This window comes from Cervus elaphus, chromosome 19 (genome assembly GCF_910594005.1).
Source record: "Cervus elaphus chromosome 19, mCerEla1.1, whole genome shotgun sequence".
Classification (NCBI taxonomy): Eukaryota; Metazoa; Chordata; class Mammalia; order Artiodactyla; family Cervidae; genus Cervus; species Cervus elaphus.
Genome location: NC_057833.1, coordinates 46,388,251 through 46,409,507, shown reverse-complemented (window position 1 = coordinate 46,409,507; position 21,257 = coordinate 46,388,251). Strand labels below are relative to the sequence as shown.

The 21,257-nt window shown below is 51.5% G+C and overlaps 1 protein-coding gene across 3 annotated transcripts in view; it reads left to right on the top strand.

The window, feature by feature from the left end:
• XXYLT1 (xyloside xylosyltransferase 1) overlaps positions 1–21,257 on the top strand; it is a 174,100-nt gene that overhangs the window by 20,021 nt on the left and 132,822 nt on the right. For 2 of the 3 annotated variants that reach the window (XR_006335293.1, XM_043874482.1), the window contains exon 2: positions 7,426–7,573. Coding sequence is in view for 2 of the 3 variants with exons in the window: in XM_043874482.1 (XP_043730417.1) it covers positions 7,426–7,573 (148 nt within the window). In the remaining variant the exon portion in view is untranslated. Of the gene's footprint in view, positions 1–6,301; positions 6,366–7,425; positions 7,574–21,257 lie in introns of those variants that run through there. The other variant, XM_043874483.1, reaches the window with a different exon arrangement.

Here is a 21,257-nt window from a genome sequence, read left to right as displayed (position 1 = left end):
ATAGAAGAAGTGAGTTAAGGAATGGTTATACCTACTGTGTATAGATTATTTGAGCTCACTAAACAAATTCTTCAGTAAGTGCTGGAAAAGATAGGGAGTGACCGGCTGCCTGCAAGAGTGACTGCTTAGGGCTGAGAGATGGGCCCTGGGAGCGGGAGGCAGGGCGGCAGGTGGTGGGGCTGGCCGTGGCGCTGTGGGCCTGGGATGGACTGTACTATGGAAATCACAGGTTTGTGCCCAGAGACCCTGCAGCTGTGTCACAGGTTTCTGCACAGGCGTGTGGCCTGTGTGGTGGCTCTGACACGTGCAGACCCCAGAAGACAGCTCAGTTCTTCCCCCAACCCCTTTTTCCTTCGGAGTTGCCCTGGAGGGACGTCTGGGCCCACTCTGTCTCTCCCCTCCTCTCAGTGTGTTGTCTTTTCTTAGGTCCTTCCTCACCCTCCGTCCCTGTGACTTGCCGTGAACCCTGGTAGTCATCCTGGAAATCCACTTGGAAGGCCCAGGTGTTTGGAGCTCTGAGAGCAGAGCACCTACAAGACAGACCAAGCTTTTTCTTGCTTATCGTCCCATGTGTGACCTCTATACCTTGCTCTGCTAACAAGGTCTTCATCTCATTATCTCCTTGCCCAGGACCCTCCCACCACTGGGGGTAAGGAGGTGAGGACGGGCAAAGGGGAATCCAAGTTGGTGCCATCAGCTGGGCACCCAGAGGGGCTGGCTCCAGTTCCTAAGCCCGGGGCCCATTCTCCTCCAGACACGACAGGCTACTCTTCCTTGATTTCTTGTTGGGCTCCTGAAAAGTGTTAGTTGCTCAGTCATGTCCATCTCTTTGTGACCCCATGGACTGTAGCCTACCAGGCACCTCTGTCCATGGAATTCTCCAGGCAAGATTACTAAAGTGGGTAGCCATTCCCTCCTCCAGGGGATCTTCCCAAACCAGGGATCGAACTTGGGTCTCCTGCATTGCAGGCAGATTCTATACCGTCCGAGCCACCAGGGAAGCCCTCCTGAGTCAACAGACAATTGACGTCTCAAAGAGGGAGGAGGTTTATTGTAACCATTTATCCTTGCGCCATTACAGGCAAGAAAATGGAACAAAGTGGGAACCTGAGTGGGGCAGAGGGTGGAACTCGGGAGAATGACCAGCATGTGTGGAAGGTGGTATGAATTCCCCACACCCTTGCCCCTGAGCCGAAGCCCACAGATCCTTCAGGTCCTCCCCACCATTTGCCACCTTGTCCCTCTTACATTCTGTTTTCTCCTCATTCTGTCCTGCTCTGGCCGACTGAGGTTTTGGAGAACTGGAATGTGGCCCATCTCTGCTGAGGTGGTGATCTGTGCTCTGGAGAAAATAAATCTGGTAATTGAATAGCCAGGAGTGCAGTGGGGTGGAGCGGGGGGAGTAGCTTCCGTTTTGGTTGGGAAACGTTCAGGAGGTGACATACGAACCGGCACCAGAAGAGCTGGAAGGACGTAGCTGTGCTTGATTCTCGGGGAGAGCATTGTGAGCAGAGGGAACCACTGGTGTGAAGGCCCTGAAGTATAAACGTGCTAGCATGTTTGTGGATTGAAAGGCTGCCAGTCTGTTAGCAGATTTTTCTTTCCATCCTAAAAATATTCGTGTTTTCACATTCATCATTGACATCCGTGAGAAAACAGAATTTCGCCCCCCCCCCCACCCCCCAGGGAATCATTTTCCTCCAGCTCTTGTTGGAACTGATTACTAAGATCACCTAAACTAGGATCACATTGGTGGAAGCTGACCAGCCTTTGGGAGGACCCACTCGGCCCTCATGCAGTTGGAGTGCTGCAGAGCCAGGCAGCTCCATTATTGCCATATCGTGACTTGGGCTGTTTATTACAGAAGGTATTTTTTGTATTGAATCAAGGAATTCTTGCCTGGGAAAGGCATTTGAGCACTCCTGGAACAGGGTGATAAGATCAGCTGTCCTTTACTGAGTTCCTGTTGCATTCCTCACAAAAGCCTGGAGACCGGCAGCATGATTCTTTCCCATTTTCAGACAAGGTAGTTTTGGGATTTTGACTGGGGTTGCCAGGTGATGAAGTGTGGACTTAGCATCTGATCCCAGAACTGCCCACAGACCCGGCTGGGCACTCCAGCACACGTGAGATTCCACGCCAGACTGCCCACGGAGCAGGGCGATCGCTGTCGTGGGCTCTCTCCTGTCAAGTCCGGAAGCTGGCCCTGCAGCTTTCCCGCCCAGTGCTCTGGGAGGCCCCGGGAGAAGTGGGCGCCTGTCGGCTGTTCCTGCAGTACCTGGATCCTGCAATGAGAGCAGGCTTCCCGGAGTGCTGTGCTGTCCCTCTGCCCTCCGGCAGCTCCTCCAGGGACAGCTGGGCCCAGGGAGGCAACATGGCCATCCTGGTGGCCCTGTGCCTGCCGCCCTTCAGACAGACCTTGGCGTTTCCTGGAAGCCTGGCGTCTCCCAGGGCACGGGGCCCGCCCCACCACCTCCCTTCTTGGCTCCAAGAGCTCTGTGTGACTTGATTCCTAGTGTGCGTGCCAAGTGATACATGAGTTTTCTCTTCCAGGCTGAGCTATGGCTCGACATGGCTCTGTCCCCAGTGGACATTTAGTGGAGCAGTGGTCTGGCTCTTCAGGCCTGTCTGTGCCAATGAGCCCGGGGCCAGACATCTGCCCCTGCCTGTCACCGGGCTGTGCTGTTCTGGGTGCTTTGGCCTCCCCATGTTGGAGACGGTGTCGAGAAGGTGTTGTGTGTTATGGATATGAGGCAAACGTCCCCTCTCCCCCATCCCCAGGCTGTTCTTTGCAAGAGAGATATCTTTCCAGTCTCTTATTTTACATGGCACTCTCTTGGTTACATGCTTTATTTTGCACAACAAAGTACAACTTGAGACCACATTAGCCTGAAGCATTAATTACTGAATGTGGGTGCTCCTAAAATTCTCTTGACAGACTTCATTAAAGGTAAAAGGAAGCCAAGAAATTGAACACAGATTTAGCCACTGTTTCTGGGATTTTGATCTCATAATTGTGGACTATTGATATAAGGGATCCTTTTAAAGTGGCTACAAATATCTGGTTATAGGCTGGTGAAAAAACCAACTGCCTTAATGGTATGGGCATGGGTTCTCCGGGGGTGGGATAGGTGCCATTTCTGGTGACAACATCCCACACAGATTTATAAGGGGCTTGTATCTGAAACATCTTGAATGGATGATTGGATAATGTGTTCTGGAAAACTGCTCTGAATGACTGAACTTGACTCTGGGGTTGGTAAAGACATTCGTGTTGAGGAGCACATGAAGGGTTTGAAAAAATTCAGTTTGTAAGGTGTGTAGTACATGGAAATAATCATGAATAAGATTTTTATAGTTTAAAATAGGTATACATAAATTGGGCTTCGCTGGTAGCTCAGACCGTAAAGCGTCTGTCTACAATGCGGGAGACCTGGGTTTGATCCCTGGGTTGGGAAGATCTCCTGGAGAAAGAAATGGCAACCCACTCCAGTATTCATGCCTGGAAAATCCCACGGACCGAGGAACCTAGTGGGCTACAGTTCATGGGGTTGTAAAGAATCGGACACGACTGAGCGACTTCGCTTTCACATACATAAATTAATAAAAGTTGCACATAAGATTTGGCTTTTTAATCTACATCCCTAAAAAAATTATAGTCAGTTGCTGTAAACCATCATCTTGGATCTTCTCATGGGTCAGCTGCCTTCAGTATAGGAGTCACCTGTGGCCCTGGGTTTTTGGGTTATGTGGTATTTCTTCCTGCGGCCCCTGAAGTGGGGAATCTGAAAAGGAGGGACAGAGGGAGGGGTAGCATGTTCTCTGCCCCCTCCCTCTTTTTTTCTCTCTTCCATCACTCTTGCTTTGATCACCGCTGTGAGGCACTAGCCCCTGGCTGGGCTGGGGGCTTCAGAGAGTGCCAGACTCTAAGCCTGCCCTCAGGAGACCACAGTTTCCAAACCTGTTTGAGATACCGGCAGGCCTGGTGCTTTGATTCACGCTTGCAGTGTCTGTGCTTTGCTTCTTGCTGCAGAAAGTGTACCGTGGAACATATTAATTTATCTTTAAGTAGATTTATTATATGAAATATTCATTGGAGCAGGCTCCTCTGTACAGCGTTTGGAGCAATGTACCCAGTACAGTTTGTCCTCATAAATCTATTAATGCTGATGGGATGTAATTGTCTCCTGTGAAGCTTTGGGGTGAGATGGGGGCCTGGGGAGGGGAGGGAGCTGGCTGCTGCTCGCTGTCTCTCTCCCATGGTTTGGCTGTAGTGGACCCTGTTCTGAGTGTATGTGGGTACACATCCATTTTTTTCTTTTCCTTTTTAATGAATGCAGAGGCTTCCATTTCTGAGGGCCCTCTTGTCAGCTTCCAGCTTCTTGTCAAATTCCAGTTTCTAGCAGTTGTTAGAGGTGTAATGAGGCTCAGAGGGAAAAGCCGGCTCATGAGTGAAGGCTGATCTGTGAGCAGAGGGGCCGGATATGTGCGTGCATGTGTGTGTGTGTGTGTGTGTGTGTGTGTGTGTGTAGTACGCTATCACAGAGGAAGCTCAGGGGACCAAGGAGGAGCCGGGTATGTGCGTGTGTGTGTGCGCGTCCCAGGTGGTCCTTACAGGAGGGGAGGTGTCCGTCATTCCTGTGTTATCCATGAAAAAACTAAGGCCCACTCGAGCTCCGAGAGGTCTAGTAGCTTGCGTAGAATGCGGCTCATTGAGTTCAGCGAGCCTGTCCTGATGGCCTGGGGCTTTCCTGGGGCCCCGAGCAGTCCCAGCTCCTGGCCTCCAGGAGTGCCCCATCCAGCCAGTGCAGAAGCAGGACCTGCAGAGGAGACAGACGGGGAAGTGGAGCCTCCCTCCTTGTGACACAGGGTGCTCAGGACAGCCTGACGCATCGTGGGAAGCCGTGGGGAGGCCAGAAGTGCATGTCTGAGCAAGAGTGGAAGACACACAGGACACCAAGGTGTGGCGGGCAGGGTGGAGACTGCCTGGTTCAATTCCCCTCAGTGCTCAGGAAGGGAGGGCTGAGGGGCAGCTGGAGCCACTAGTGTGGGGCCTTGCTGGGGCATTTGGACTGTGACCCAAGGCTCTGAGGAGCCAGTGGAAGTTTTGAAGCCAAAGAGGAAGAGAAAAGAATTTGCAAATTTGAAAAATTCATCTTGCGTTACAACAGAGGCTGGTCTGGAGGGCGCAAGACAGGAGGTGGGGAAGCCTGTGGGGTTTGTGGTCCCCCTGCAGCCAGGATGTCAGGGGAGCAATGTGTGTGGGGTTGCCAAAGCCAAAACCATAGTTTGGCACCTGTGTTGAGAAACAGCAGAACTAGTCTGGATTCCACATCCCAGGTTGGAAACGAAAGTGAAAGTGAAAGTCGTTCAGTCGTGTCCGACTCTTTGCAACCCCATGGACTATACAGTCCGTGGAATTCTCCAGGCCAGAATACTGGAGTGGGTAGCCGTTCCCTTCTCCAGGGGATCTTCCCAACCCAGGGATGGAACCCAGGTCTCCTGCATTGCAGGTGGATTCTTTACTAGCTGAGCTACCAGGGAAGCCGAGGTTGAGAGGTCACAGAAGGGGAAAAAGTCAAAGAAAAAAAAAAGTCAGAAAAAGTGCATTAGGAGACAAATGACAAGAAGTTGTAAAAAGACTTTTATGAAGAGATAAAAAATTTAAAGGCTTACAGATAGGGAATCATGAGGGCTAACACAGTATAAGAGATTTTTTTGTTTAATAGTGTTTTAGAAATTTAAGTGGATCTGAGAATAAAAAGGAAACACTTAAAGTGAGTTAAGACAAAAACAGATTTCTGGCCAAAAGCAGAACCTAAAGTAGGGGGAAGCAGATGAGACAGCTGGCCACCGCGGGCTGTGAGGTACTTGTTCTAGCCGTCCAAACACTGACAGCTCTGGGGCTGCAGGCTTGGGCGGGTGGCACCTAGGGCTGGCCTGGGAGGAACCTGGGCAGGTGGAGGGCAAGGGCAGAGGTAAGTGACAGAATGGAGCCTACCTGCTTGGGGACTTCTTGGGCACTGCCCACATCTGTCATTTTTCCCGCAGCAGGGCTGCTGACAGCGTCAGCTAGCCAGACAGGGGCCTCGTGTGGCTCCTCCTTTCACAGTCGGCACCCTGTTCAGGCAGGTCCTTGACCCTGGAATTGAGGTGGTGGCTACCTCGCAGGCTCGTCCTGTCCTGTTAGCTGCCAGGGAAGATGGAGTTGGAAGGTCATCAGCAGATCTCGTGGGAGGGTTGAAGGAGGAGGAGGAGGGACATCTGGGCTCCGGCCTGGGTGCATTTATTGGGCTCCTCTTGTGTGCAGTGGAATGTGCTGGGTGTTGCGGGGTGCACAGAGCAACAGGGAAGACTTGCGAGACGTATGTGAGCCGAGTGCATGGTAATCTGGTATCTCATGTGAGGCTGGGGCTCTCTGTGGGATGGTCTGATCATCTGGAATAAATGTCAAGCAAGGGAAACCGACCCAGGAAGCTCTCATGTCTCCTTTAATTGCTGATCTTGCTGATGTTTTCCTCTATTGGTCACTGTTAAGGAAAAGAGGAGGTGTGTGGAGTGGAAAGAGCGTGAGACTTGGAGTCTGGAGGCCAGGGTTCAGTTCTGGCTCTGCCAGTTGTTAGCTCTGTGGTCTTGGACGAGTGTAATCTCTCTGAGTACCTACTTTCTCAGTTGTAGCTTGGATGTCTGCCTGCTGAATGCCAGGTTGTTGTGGGGATCTGTGTGTGTATGAGAGCATTTCATAAACTGCAGAGCTCTGTGACAGAGCCGCTGGTGACATCTCTAGATTCTACTTGTTTTGAGGAAAGTTGTGCCTGGTTTCTCCTGATACCTCTCTCAGCACCTCCAGTGTCTGGGACACTCAAGAAATGGTGGTTGAGTCAATGGATGAATTGGCTGCATCTCCAGGCATTTTTCAGATTTCATTTTCTAGTGGCCAGACCCTCTCCCTGTCACACTGCTGGGCAGGGAGGTGGTACGTCTGACTGCAATGCAGAACATATGTAATGGCCTCCAGGCGATGCTGGAGCCAGTGCCAGGCCCCCAGACTTGCTGAGGGTCCTCACTTCATGACCAGATCCATTAACTTGGTTTCCAGTCTCTGGGCACAGAGCTTCCTCCAGTTTGGCCCAGTTTGAAGTTCAGAAGCAGAAGCAGACCGGAGGCAGCTCCCATTTCCTGACTCCCACTCCTCTTCCACTGTGCCCCACGTGTCTGCCTACACACCCTCACACTGGGTGTTCCCATCCCCACTGCCGCACTCTGCTGACTCCCCACTGCTCCCCGTTTCCTTAGGTCTTAGGGGTGCCACGTCCCTCTCTCGTGGGCCCTGGAGAGGCCATATCTGTCCTGTCCACGGCCCGTGTGTGTGCTGGGTCCGTGCCTGGGCCGCTCACTCTTGCCGTTGCCTGTGCCCTCCTGCAGGTCGTCTTCCATGATGTTGGCGTGCTGACGGACAAGCTCTTCCCCGTCGTGGAGGCTATGCAGAAGCACTTCAGTGCCGGCTCTGGGACCTACTACAGCGACTCTATCTTCTTCCTCTCAGTGGCCATGCATCAGATCATGCCCAAAGGTAACCTGAGCTTCGGGGCAGCGGGCCCTGGGGTGTGACTTTGCATCTGTTTTCCTGGCTCCAGGACCCTGTATCGGAGAGCAGATGGAGCTCCACTGCACCCGGTGGAGAGGGCAGGGGTCAGCCAAGCTCTCTGTGGACAGTACGCCCTGCAGAGATCCAGGGCAGGGCCCTGGGCCGCACAGCTCCTGGGGCCCACTCACGAGTCCCCAGTGTGAGCTGTGCAGTGCGGACTCCCTGGGTTGGGGCACCTGGGCTCCAGCCCTGACTCTGCTCCTCATGCACACACACCTCTCTGAGACTCAGTTTGCTTATCTGTAAAATGGCAGGTTGGACTAAATGACCCTGTATCTCAGTCTGTGATCCTGATCTTTCTGGTTTGAACCTGTACTTATCTGACTTTAACTTATCAAACCTAGATGTTAGAAGTGCACGTTATGACTTAAGAGGACTTTTTCTGAAACTCTGATGCACAATTAAAGTATTTTCTGGGCTTTGGTCCCTGTGGGGCAGAAGAGATGGATTGTCTGATCTGTGATAGGTCGGCCGTGTGTGGAAGCGCTGGCAGGTTATCCTTGGACTAGAAGTCTTGAAGGGGTTTGGGGGTCTTATTCGTGGGGTATACCAGGCTTCTGGGTTCTTCTCCTCCAAATAGTCTATGATTGATTCTGGAGCCCTGGATATTGCCCCCTGCCCACCCCTATTTCTAGCCACAGTGAGCCATGAGCTGAGCTTTGTAGGGGTGAGGAGGGGAGTTCTGGGATCTTGGGGTAGCAGCTCTCCAAACTGTGACCAGGCCAGGTGGGACCCAACAGCCCGGGGACAGCCTGGCCACTTGGGAGGTTGCTGCTCCTGCCCAGCAGCCCCCAGTGGGAGAGGAGCTGAGCACCACTGCCCGAATTCCTGGTGAAACAGGAACTCAGGAGACAGAGGCTGAGGCCGGGTTCCCGTTGGCAGGTGGTCCTAGTATAGGAAAATCTAGCCCATCCATCTTGGCTGAGACTTTGTCTCCCTGCGGCAAGTTCCTGCACCTGCCTGTTCTCTTAGCTGTCAGGTGAGGGCTCAGGGAGCTTCATGAGTGCAGGTCCGAAGAGAGAGGGGACTCACTCACCTGAAGGGTGCAGGAGGAGAGCTGACATTTGTGATGCTGCGGGGAGACCAGGTGCAGCTCGGGCAGCGCCCCGAGTCCCCCACAGCCCTGGAGGTCACACACGTGCGAGCTGACCGAGGAGTTGAGTGACTGGCAGTCACTCCTCTCCCCTCGGGTGGGCAGGTGTGATCTCTCTGGGCAGACCCTGTGCAGGTGCTGTGGGCATCTCAGCCTGCACGAAGCTGTGGCCCTGCCCTCCTGGCTTCTAGGGAGCAGACGTATAGGTGCTGGTCCCAGCTGTGCTGCTGACCCCGTGTGCCTTTGCTGGGACCTCAGTGTCCCCACCTAGAACTGCAGGAGCTGACCTAGTGAAGAGTTCAGGCTTCCAGGAATCGCCCTAGGAGATTTTGTAGCTCTGGGGAGCAGAGAGAAGAGGGGCTTTACCCTTATCCTCTCTCCCCCACCTGTGCCTCACTCCTCGCAGTCCATTTTGATTGCTGTGTAGAGCAGGCTTGGGAGCAGGATTCTATTTGGTCAAAGGGTTTTGTGGTTAAACTAGCAATTTGAGATTCTCGACCAGATGGGCCTTAAGGGCCTGCCCAGTCCTGTTGTCCAGGATGCATGATCAGCCTTGAATGGAACTCCGTGACAGAAGATGTGATGAAGAACAGCAGGAGATCTGGGAGGAGGCATGCCTGACCTTCCTGTCCCTCCTCCTCCCTCCCTTCCTCCCTCATCAGCTGGTAGGTCTCTGCCCATCATGTGCTAAACTCTAGGCCAGGTTATGCTTTGGGGCACTCAGAGGGAGGGGCCGGTCAGGACAGAGCAGGTACTTGTAGCTGGTGAGGACCAGGCTGTGAACTCTAAGTGCAGATGACAAGAATTAGGGACCCAGGCTCCACTCTCTGCCTCGCTGACCGCCCTGCCCAGTAGCCTGGCCCTGTCCCTGGGCCCACATCTGCAGAGAAGAGACTTTGGCCTGGGTTTTTCTGTCCATGCAGTAGGTCCGATCGTAGGTGTCCCCCCACGTGCTCCATGGGCCCTGGGGGGGTGGTGTCAGGAGGTGGGGACGGTGCTGTGTGAGATGTGCCGACCCAAACACAGCCTCCTTTCTTGGGTTTTTAGGTGAATGATGCCAGAGGTTCATTTATGCATCCGCCTAAAGTCTGCTTCCTAAGAAGCACGTTATTAGGAGTTACTAAAGTTTGATAATCATAAAATAAAGCAAGCGGTCCTGGCGTTCCCCACAGAGCTTGGGTGTTTCTGCCCAGCAGTCTGGCTGCTGCCCAACACTTGGCAATGTTGCAGAACTCCTACTGGGCAGAGCCTTTGGAATTCCTGTGATTTTCGGAAGGAGCTTTGTTTCCAAAGCACCATTAGTGCTGTCTTGAGTTTGTCATGTCTCTCTATTGCTGCCTTTTGCTTTCATTGTTTTCAATCATAGAAATTGCTATTGTCTTGTACTTTGTTGATGGTTTTGTTCTTGTGTAATTGCCACATTCTTGCTATTTTGGTTTATTTTGTTTCTTTCTCAGTGTTCTTTTTTCTCTGGGAAAGTGAGAATGGGTTGTGGGTGGATCATAAACCTTTGGTCTCACCCAGGAGGGCTGGTTCAGAAAAGCTTGTGTTCTCCTGAGTTACAGCTCAGGAAGTCCTGTCTGGTGTTTGTCCCCAAATCCAGGTTATTTCTGTGTATTGAAATAACGCCTCTCTTCCCCTCCCCTTTATAAAACACAGTTAGTTAGCATTAGTCACTCAGTCATGTTCAACTCTTCGAAACCCAGTGGACTGTAGCCCGCCAGACTTCTCTGTCCATGGGATTTCCCGGCAAGAATACTGGAGTGGGTTGCCTTTTCCTCTTCCAGGGGTTCTTTCCCATCCAGGGATCAAACCCTGGTCTCCTGCACTGCAGACAGATTCTTTACCATCTGAGACACCAGGGAAGCTTCTGCTGTGTGTTAACACGCTGTACCCAAACTGTTACAATATGTTTACTTATTTTTCTATTTTAAAGTAACATTCATAAAAAAAATCTGAAAACTGCATTAAAATGGAAAAAAGTTATCCCTTTACTACTACATAAACATCACCGCTTTGTTAATCCTGAGTATTTTCTAATATCTTCCCAGCACGTAGCTTTTTAAAAATTTAGGCAAAGTAGAAGTTAGACTACATATTTAAAGCATCATGAGTCTTTCTTATATATTAAAGTATGAAATTCAACCTTCATTTAAGCTGAAAATTGAAAGAAATGGTACAAGTAAATCTGTATCATGACTTTTTCAGTTAATGTCACTCATCACCATTTTCTATGTAATCATAGTCTTTGAAAATTTTTTGAATGGTTCCATTGAGTAGCTAAACCTTAGTTCACTTTATCATTTCTGTGTTCTCAGCTACCTAGACGCTTTCTATTTTTTTCCTACGATCATAAATTACGCTGTGATGACTGTCCTCATGTATAAGGATTATTTTCTTTAATTAGGATGATTTCCTTAGGCTAGCTCCCTGCAGGTGCAATTCATAGGCCAAAGATTAGCCTTAACAAAGTCTGCCTGTGTTGGCTGCCTCCACCCCAGGGACTCAACGGGCAGGAGCAAGGTTCTGTACAGTTTCCCAAGCCCGTTGATGTCTGGCCTCTTGGAAGGACCCAAGGCAGCCGTGTATGAACTTCAAGGCGGTTGCTGTCTCCACTTGACAGGAGAGGAAGCGAGGAGCTGGGGGCAGGCTCCTTCTCTGAGTTCTGGGATGAGCTGGGCCTCCCCATGGGTTCCTGAGGCCTTGACCCTGGCTCATTCTGATGGCACGACCTACGTTCCAACCTCTGAAACTCGCACAGCCCCCTGAGGCTTCCAGAGCCTGGCCCCTCTCCTCTTCTGGGCCCCTTGCTGCAATCCTGCAGAGGGGGCCTGGCTGGGCTGGGTGGCGATGGTTAGCCCCGTGTATATTACTCTGACCGTCCACTCCTCTCAGATCACGTCCACAGAGAGCATGAAGGTGCCTTGCTGGTGGATTCTGCTGGCTCTGATTTTAGTCAGACCTTGTTTCTCCTTCCGTTGCTTGTTGGAGGGGCCACGTGCGGCTGGCTGCTCCTGCTCACACTTGCCTACCCATGTGTCCTACACAGACACACGGCCTCTCTCTGTTCCTTACTCACACCCACAGGGCTTTTATCTCCTGTCAGTAGTGTTGGGCTTGTCACCCTTGGAAGCATCTTATGCAATGGAAAAGAAAATATTTTTTTGCCCAACTGGAGCTGGAGGGCGCAAAGAGCAGCTTCCTTCTGTGTCACATGGCTCCAAGGAGCTCTTGGCTCTGGCTTAGAGACACCAGGCCATAAAAACAGCCTTTACCTAGACTGAGCCACGATGCCTGGTCCATGGTGGGGAGGGGAAGGCAGGTGCGTACACGGTCAGCAGTGGGTAAGGCTGGCCACAGACCCCAGGAGACTTTCCTGGAAGGCTCTCCTGTCCTGGGGTCAACACTTTGCCAATAGATGTACTTTGCCAAGGCCCTGGTGTTTGCATGACCCAGTGCTGGGCACTGCGGGTGTCACAGAGATGTGTGCTGGACTCATGATGGTGGTGTGGGTGGCATGGTCCAGTGATGCAGGACGTCATGAAGACCAGAAGGGAGATGGACACAGGGCTGAGCATTCAGAAGACGAAGACGGCATTTGCAGGAAGGAGGAGGGTTTCATGGAGGAGGTGGAACTTGAGGTGGGCTTTGAAGAGTGGGTAAAATTTCATTGTGTAGAAACAGGTAGTGAGCAGTTCAGGCAGTTGGAAAGAGTGTGGTGAGTGTTTGGGAGCTAGCACACTGCCTCCATTGATGACACGTTAGGGCACGTGTTGGGAAGCGTGAGAGAGGAGGTGGGTGGGGAGGTTGGAATATGCCAGGGGCTTGGATGCCAGGCCGGGGGGCTGGCTCCTCACACATGGGACAGATCCTCTGTGAGCATCTGGCAAGGAGGTCCTTGACCAGATCCATGCTTTAGGAGGTGTCTGAGGCTGGCAGTGGATTACAGGGGGAGATGTGGGGGCCCAGCACATATCTTTACTGAGTGTCCATTGGCTGGACAGGCTGGGAGGGACCCACAGGTAGACTCCCTGGCTTCATGCGGCAGCTACTCTGGATGTGCGTGTGTGTGTGCACGCGTGTGTGCACACGTGTGTATCACACATGTCACATACACAAGGGGAACTGCAGAGCCAGGTGAGACCTGATAGGCATCCCAGCTTTTGCATAGCCCCACTCTTTCCATGAGACCCAGGGACTGCAGATGTTGCTGCACTGGCTGCTGTGGGAACACTTTTGAACTCCCTCCAGCTTTTAACAACTCTGTGGGTTAAGAACGGAAGGAAGTAAAGAACTCATGAGAGTAGGCAAAGCAGACTGGTTTGTGAGCTCATCAACCTGTGCAACCAGTGCTGGTATTCCTGCCCTGGGGTCTCTTGCCTGTAGTTCTTTGCACTTCAGTGTGAATTAGCCTCCAGTCCCATTGCTTTCCTCTGAACACTGAATGGAGATAGATAGCCCATGAGAATGAGATGAATATGTGAAATAATGACAAATGAGGTTGAGGGAAAGGTGGAAGGAAGGAGGAAAAGAGGATTTTGGAGCTTGGTGCACTTCTGGGGTCTTTTCGAGACAGGCTCAGGCTTGTCTTGAGAAACCCGAGAGGCCAGGCAGAAGGAGTTCAGGAGGAGGGAGGCCAATGGTCTGATTAGACCTTGGTGAGGCCTCAGTCCTGGAAAGTTCGAGGAGACCTTACTCTTTTCCACTAGTACTTTCCCTCCTAGACCCTATGAGTCTGGCTCCCTTGGGCCCTGGAACCGGGCCTGGGTGATAGAATTAGCATTAGCATGCTATGCATCTGTCTGACTTCTGAGGGCTGATCCTGAGCACCTGTTTTTACCATGGTGTCTGTTGCAGCAGGGGTATAGGAAATTCTGAGTGAGCCTTAGGCAGAACCGGCTCCATAGGAGACAGACCTTGGGCCACAGTGGAGCCTGGCTAGCTGCTTGCTCTGGTCCAGGTGTTATGGGGTCATGGTAGCAGGGGCCTGTGTTCTGTTGGTTTCCCTGCCTGCAGTTGAGGATTAAAGTTGTGCACAGCCCGTGTCTGCACAGAGGTGGGCTGGGCCACCTCTCCTGTCTCAGCCTGCGTTCGAGGCATTGCACCTCTGGGCTCAGGATTTCTGAGATTGCTGCTCATGGGCTGGGCCAGCTGCACTGGCTTCTGGCCCACTCTGTGTGCTGGGGGGGACTCAGGTGGGGTCATCCTTGGGGTGTGGGGACTGTCCCTCCCACTGGCTCTGTTTGGGGCACACTGTGGAGGGGGCATTTGAGATGAGGACGTGGGTGTCCTCTGCCTGTCTGGGGATAAAACCTCCTTTAATCACAACCTTTCATCTTTATGGAGGATGTTTGTGTCTGCCTATACTGGGGGGAGGTGGTGCAGTAGGCCCTGTGACCCCATTTTTCTGGCAAGGGAATTGAGGCACAGAGAGGGGTAGAGACCCTCCTGGGGTCACAGAGCCTGACTGAGCAAGGACGTGGCTGACTCTCAACTAGTGCTCACCAGGGACAGCCCTCCACTTTCCCGGCTTGGGCGAGAGGCCAGCCCAGCTGTGCTGCTCAAATGTCCAGGCTCACCCTTCAGGCCTGCCCTCGGAGACAGAACAGGGAGGGTTCACATTTGCAGAAGCTTCAGCTTGCTCATGAGTCAATCAACCAAAATTTGAGGGCTGGCTCTGCTCCGGCACTGTTCTTGGGGCTTTGAGTAAGGAGAGAAAGTTCAGTGTTGCCTCATTTCCCTTGTCCAGCCTCAGCTTTCCCATCTGTGAAGCGGGGATGCTTTTCCCTTGGTTCCAGGGCTGTTGTGGGGAAAGGCCAGTGTGGGCCAGTACTGCCTGCACAGTGAGTCGCTGCTGATTATGATTCCTTCGTTTTGGTGTTTCTTTGGATCAGTTGCTCCTAAAGCAGTGGTTCCCAAGTTTTACTATCCAGGGACCCCACAGCTGTCTAGAAGACCAATGGCTATCTCTCCCATTTGTTCCCAGGAGAAAACCAGTGCCCAGATTGGGGGAAAGGACTATACTGGATGGGTATGCTGGCCAGAGAGGTGGGATCTGGCCAGTTGTCAGCTCCAGGCTGGAACAGGGCATTGTGTTGTCCTTAACTGTGACCTTGTAATCCACAGGAGGTTGTGTACATCCCAGAGAGCAGGGGTTGTCGAAGTAGATCTATTACCTAGTTTAAGCCTCCTAACAGTTCTGTGGTGTAAGCAGGAATTGACATCCCAGTTTTATAGATGGGCTCTATGGTGTCCCGAGAAGTGTGGCGAGTTGGTCAAAGTCACCTGGTGACTAAGAGGCAGAACTGGGATGAGGATCTTGGCTGGCCCGCTCCAGCTCTCTCCTGGCCTCAGTTTCCTCACTCTTCAGCAAGCATGTTAGGCTCCATCATCTCCTTGGTCCTTACCAGCCAGGCATTCGCTCCCTCAGTATACATACCCTGAGTTTATCAGCGATGCAGGTTGTATATGTGTGTGTTTTTTATATGTTTCACAGTTTTCAAATCGGTGGATACTCTTCCAGATCTGTGTGTGTGTGTGTGTGTGTGTGTGTCTGTCTGTCTGTCTGCTTGACTCCAACTTCTCAGGATCCCCTTTGATTCTCAGAACTCTGGGCCTATGTATCTTCTCCACGTCGGTCTCCCTGTCTAGTCTAGTTAGTCACTTTTTAAAAAACAAATAGACTTTATTTTTCAGAACAGTCTTACACTTACAGAAAAATGTGAGCATAGCACTGAGAGTTCCCATGTGCCCCAATTCTCTTATTATTAACATATTACATTAATGTGGTACATTTGTTACAGTTAATAAACCGATACAGATACATTCTTATTGTCTGAAGGCCACACTCTTCAGATGCCCTTAGTTTTAGTCTAAGGTCCTTTTTCTGTCTCAGGGCCTGCTGTGTGACTCTGGCCAAGTTGCTGAACCTGCCTAGGCCTTGGCTTCCTTGTCTGTAAAATGGAGACAGTAACAGTTCGCAGCTCAGGGGGTTGTTAGAAGAATGAGATGAATGAGTATACTTAATAGGCTTAGAACAGTGCCTGGAACATGGTAAGGTGTTAGCTCGTCTCCTCTGTGGATCACTCTGTAAAACGAGGATAGGAAAATTCAGAGGATTAATGAGATAACCTCCATTAGCCCTCAGCACTGTGCCTGGTAGGCAGCGTGTGCCCAGTAACTGGCAGTGTAAGACATGCCTCCAAACACAGCACCAAAGTGTGTGGGGCTGGAGGTATTCTCAGACTCTTAGGCACCCACTTTTGCCTTGTGGAAGGAGCTTCTGATGTGGGAGAAGGAGATTTTCTGGATGGTCCTGGGCAAGCCATGTGACCACTTATCTCCCAGGTGAGGACTCCCATCTGTGACCTGCCTTCCTCTCAGTGTTACTGTGAGCTGCAAATGGAGTCATGCAGTTTAAAATGCTTCTCCCCCCACCCGTAATGCCTTTTCCACCAGCTCCCATAATCAGAGCATCTGAAATCTGTGCAGTCCTAGCACATTAATCAACACTGTCGGCCCCATACTGCTCACACTTCCTCAGGACATCTGTGTGTATAAATATCAGGCAAATGCAAAATGCTGTCAACTCCCTGAAAGTGTACGACCTGGTCCCTGAGTGTCTTCTGCCCCAGAGTCACCTTTCTGAAACCTCATGGGATGCTTTCTATTGTAGAACAGAATGAAAAGGCAACTGGTGATGAGTGGAGGGTGGCCCAGTCCTGCCTGCTCCCAACACCCCCTTCTCCTGGCATCATGGGTGCCATCACCCTTGAGCACCCTTCTTTCAGCCATCTCTCTGGGGGGCCTTGCTGTCCTGAAGCTGGAGGTAGACAGTTGTACCCTAGTGAGGACATTCTGGGATCCACTTTGGTTCAGTGGTGCTAGATGGAAAAGGCTGCTGTGAATCACGGGTAATTTGTGCACTGATGAATCTTAACCCAGGTTCACAGGTCCATGTGAAAAAGAATGGAGTCCAGGTTGGAAAGTCTGCAGGTGGGGGATAAAACCAAAGTGGGAAAATCCAGACTGGCAGCTCTCGTTCATTCCTGCTTTGAAACACTGAGGTCAGTGTGCAGCCTTTTGCAGAAAGCTTTTAAAATTCCATCTTTTTTTTTCCCCCTTAGGTGAAATTTGACAAATGTAGTAAAAGCTATATTCAGTTTGGACTTCTTTGTTCTGTGCTTTTTGTGTTTTCACTCACTACCATGAGGGGGTCGTTAATGTTCCCCACTGTTCTCTCCTAGCAATTTTATAAAACAGAGAAGGCTTTTAAGGCTGGTTTATGGAACTTTATAACTTTGTTCAGTTAGAACCCAAATCAGAAAACTACTCTATAACCAATGTTTAATCATCCATCAGTGAGGCGGACCTGTGTCTACCAGGAGGGGTCCCGTAGGGGGATGTACATGCATTTTGGAACCTGGGGTGCACTGGAGAGAGGTGGGGATCCTGAGGGGGCCTCTTCTCCGTCCCGACCCCATCAGCCTCAATATTGAGAGAGAGCAGAAACAAGGGGCCCACTAAACTCACTGATGCTGTTTTAACTGGTTTGCCAGCCCCTGGAATCCTTCATGGGAAAGGTGGCAGCCGTTCCCACAGTTAGTCCCATGGTCTCTGCTTGCTTCAGGGCTGAAGTGGCCTCAGGGGTGGTTTAGTGTGGACGTGAGGTCGGCAGACCCCGGGGTGAGTTCATGCTCTGCCTCCACTGTCTGGCTGTCAGGGCCGGGGGCTGGGGGGCTCTCTCCCTTCCCTGACTCCTCCCCAGAAGACAGCAACGGAGACTGACCCTAGCACCCTGCTTCCTAGTGGGCATGGTCACTGGGGCAAAGGTCTCATGCGTGCATGTGCCTTCCCATCTCTCTGGAGTTCTCTTCTGGCTCCTGAGACTGGAGAAGTGGGCAGGAACAGGGCTGCCTCAGCAGGGTGGGGGCCGGGGGGCACTGTTTCCTCATCTCTCCTGCACCCCCTCAGGCTTACTTGTATGAGAGGAGGTCCTGCTGAGGCTTTGGGCCTCAGCCACATTCTCCAACCTGGTTTGCGAGAGCATCCTGCATCGCAAACCAGCAATGACAAGGTGGTACTTGAGCTTCGTGACTGCTGGGGTATCTAAATGTCTCAGGAGCTGCCTCAGGAGGAGGGGCCGCTGGGCTTCTCCAAGTTCTCTGGGCAAAGTACCATCTAGGATCGCCTAAGCCCTAACAGAGCCTCTGGGTGAACAGCCTGGATTCTCAGTATCTCTGACTCTTTGTTTAGAAAATGGGGATAACTGATTACATAAATGTCAAAAGGTTGCATGGGGACTGAGCTGTGGCCTGAAGAGCCATAGTCCCTGGGACTAATAACATGGGTCACTGGTGCTTTTACTTCTGGAGGGTCCTGTGCATGTCAACACATCAAAGCTCTGACAAGTGCTGTGTCTTGAACTAGCCTGTTTTGTGGGTCACCTCCGTACACCAGGGCCGACTCACTGCCTCGGTACTTTTTAATCTTAAGGCTGCTTAGAACTGCCTGGGGATGAAGTCCAGCAGCTTCTGATAAATTGCATAGAAACTGCATGTTCTTTGTGGGTGAGTCACCACAGGAGCTTGGACCTTCTGAACGAGCAGTTCTCGATGGGTTGCTAGCCTTGAGGAATCATGGTGGGTCCTGACTCCAACATTCAATGTGTCTGGAGGGGCGGGGGTTCTCCTGCGGAAGAAAGCAGAAGGAAAAACAGATCCGTAGGAACTTGCCTGAGTGAAGACATCTGAGTAAACACTGCACAAAGGTTACACACATGTGTCCAGTGATCACAGTGAAAACTGTTTGCTGGCAGCTCCTATGGAGCAAATTTGAGGCACTTCGTCGTCTTATTTGGAAGAGGGAGAACTGAGCAGATTTCTCATAAAATGTTAAAAATAATACTATGACAGAGACCACATTCTATGAAGTTAATGCTGGAGGCTGTTTGTAAGTTAATGAAAATAGTTGCCAAATTGAACAGTAATACCTTCCATTTTGGTCTCCCCATCAGGTTCTATCTTTTGACTTTTAAGATCCTGTTAAATTCTTGGTCACTAGTCAAAGGCATCAGCTAGTATTTGTTGCTATCAGGAGGTTTATTTTTGACGTCTTGTCATCTGTGACAGGTCGGCTGTCTGCTGCCATACGCAGGGCGCTGGATGGGTGCTGCTGGCTTGCCTTCTGGGGGCTCCTCTTCTTATTGAGGAGTGAGCTCAAGAGGGTGGGTGCCCACAGAGCCTGAGGTCAGAGGTCAGCAGCCTGGGCTTGGACTGTGGGATTATTTGCATGGAGAATGGACCAGATACCAGGCCTTCTGCCAGTGTTCAGAGGGGAAGCTTCCTTGAAAAGGATGAGATTTGTGCCAGGCCTCGAGGCCTGCAGGGTTGAGGGTGGGAGGAAAAGGGCAGGCATTCTGGGCGAGGGATGTGCCATGCAGCCTGGGTCTCAGCCTGGGCAGAGGCCAGCCTGCCCTGGGGATGCGGCCCCTTCAGGTGGCAGCAGATCCCAAGTCCCTTGGTCCGGCGTGTCCAGCAAGCACCTCTGGGGTTGACATTAAGTACATGAAGGGGCATCTTCTCCTTGTCCCTGTCTTTGTGCGTGACCCCCTGGCAGGAGAAGACCCTATTTCTGTACACAAGCTGTATGTGTAATTGCTGCTGACCAGGTCCTACTGGTGAAGCATCTCGGATTGAGTCTCCAGCTTGCTCTTTCTTTCTTTTCTGCACCCCTTACTGTGTCTCCTGGACATCCTGGAATGTTCCTGGCTGGGGCTGGGCCTCCAGAGAGAGAGAGAGAGGAGAGAGAGAGCACACTGCAGGGACTGAAGCTTCCGCTACTCCTGTTGGTCACCCCCTCCCCCCGCTCACCTACCCACCTTTAGCATAGTTTCTTGGTGCTCTCCGACAGCCACGCTCTCCTCCATCCAGAGTGGCTGCTTGAAATTGTTTGTGGTCAGACATGCACTCAGCTTTCCTACTTCCTGGCCTTGCTAGGCTCTTCCTTTGGCCTGGAACGCTGCCCCATGTACCCAGTCACCACTCTGCCCGGCAGAAGGGCCCCCAGAGGGCAGGCTCCCCAGGCATGCAGGGTGTCCACAGGGCAGCCTCTGCCTGGACCTTTGGAAGGTGAAAAGTGTGTGAGAGCCCTAAGTCAGGTGTGATGGGGCCTGACGTGAACCTGAACTTTTTTGTAAAATCTGAAAGCCTTTGGTAGATGGATAGGGGTGATTCCCATCACAGGTGGGTAAGAACTCTCAGTAGGGGAGGGACTCCAGTAAGTGAGTACAATCAGCCACATGGGTGCAGAGTTCTGATGGTAAAAGGCGGGTTGGTTTGTTTTTTTAATTTACTTATTTGGCTGTGTCGGGTCTTAGTTGCAGCATTCGGGTTCTTTAGTTGTGGCCTGCCGACTGCCGAGCATGTGACCACCAGGGAAGTCCCAGACACAGTGCGGTCTGAGAGCTTGTCTGTCAGGGAGCTATCACAGGTAGCTCTAAAGGTGGCCTTACACCTTGGCTTTTTGGCTTCTTTCCCTCACACCAGCTTGTTGCCTTGGTTCAGGACTGATTCTTAACCAGGCTTGTCTGGTTCCTGCCCCAATCTCACTCCCTTCGTTGGCTCTGGGACATAACTTCTCCCTGAGAGGTGAGGGAGATTGTGGGGTCCAGTGGGTAGTCAGGTTCAATGTTGCTTTTATTATTTTTTTTAAAGCATCATCCATCACATAATAAAGTATGTCCTTTATAGTCATTAATCACACACTATGAAATTTGGGGAACTAAGGGGCTTGGGCTAGGAGTGAACTTTTGACTGTGAGTTGGTTTGGTGGCTAATCTCTAATAAGCTGTCTTGTTCAAGCCCTCTGACGGGATGTCCTGGCCCTGATGACCTCCCTGGAGCCCTGCCTAGATATGCCCTTCCTCTTCCCTCTCGTCTTCCTCTTTTATGAGAAAGCAAGACTCCGGCAAGTCAACACAAGAGGAGGGATTATTACGGGAGGGGCTGGAATGAGAGAGTTCAGAACTTGGGGCAGCTCTGGGGACCTCTCTGTTCTCATGATTCTTTCTCTTTCCGTCCCTCTCATGGTATCTCTGTTTCTGTCTATACTTCTCCATTTTCTTCTATGTTGCTTTTTTAAAACGTATTTTTTCTGTTCCCACGGAACTGAAGCCTGTGTGGGGCTTTGGTTTGGTATGACTTCCTCATAACAGGCACCATCATTGGGTATTTTCCATTTTAGATCCTGAAAGAGAATCTTCTGGCCAGCCCATAGACCTTGAATTGTTGAATTTTTCTGTCATCAATCCAGTCTGCTGGGACCAGAGCAGGTGGGACCATGTGGTCCCAAACCTGGCCACCTGGGTGTGGGAAGGGACAGGTGTGTGAGTTGTCAGTCTCGGATACAGAGGATCTGTCCTGGAGGGGAGGGCAGAGGGAAAAGATATGCATCAGACGTGGGTCATGCTCTCATGACTATTTTCGAGTGAAGGCATGAAGCATTCCTGTCGTACAA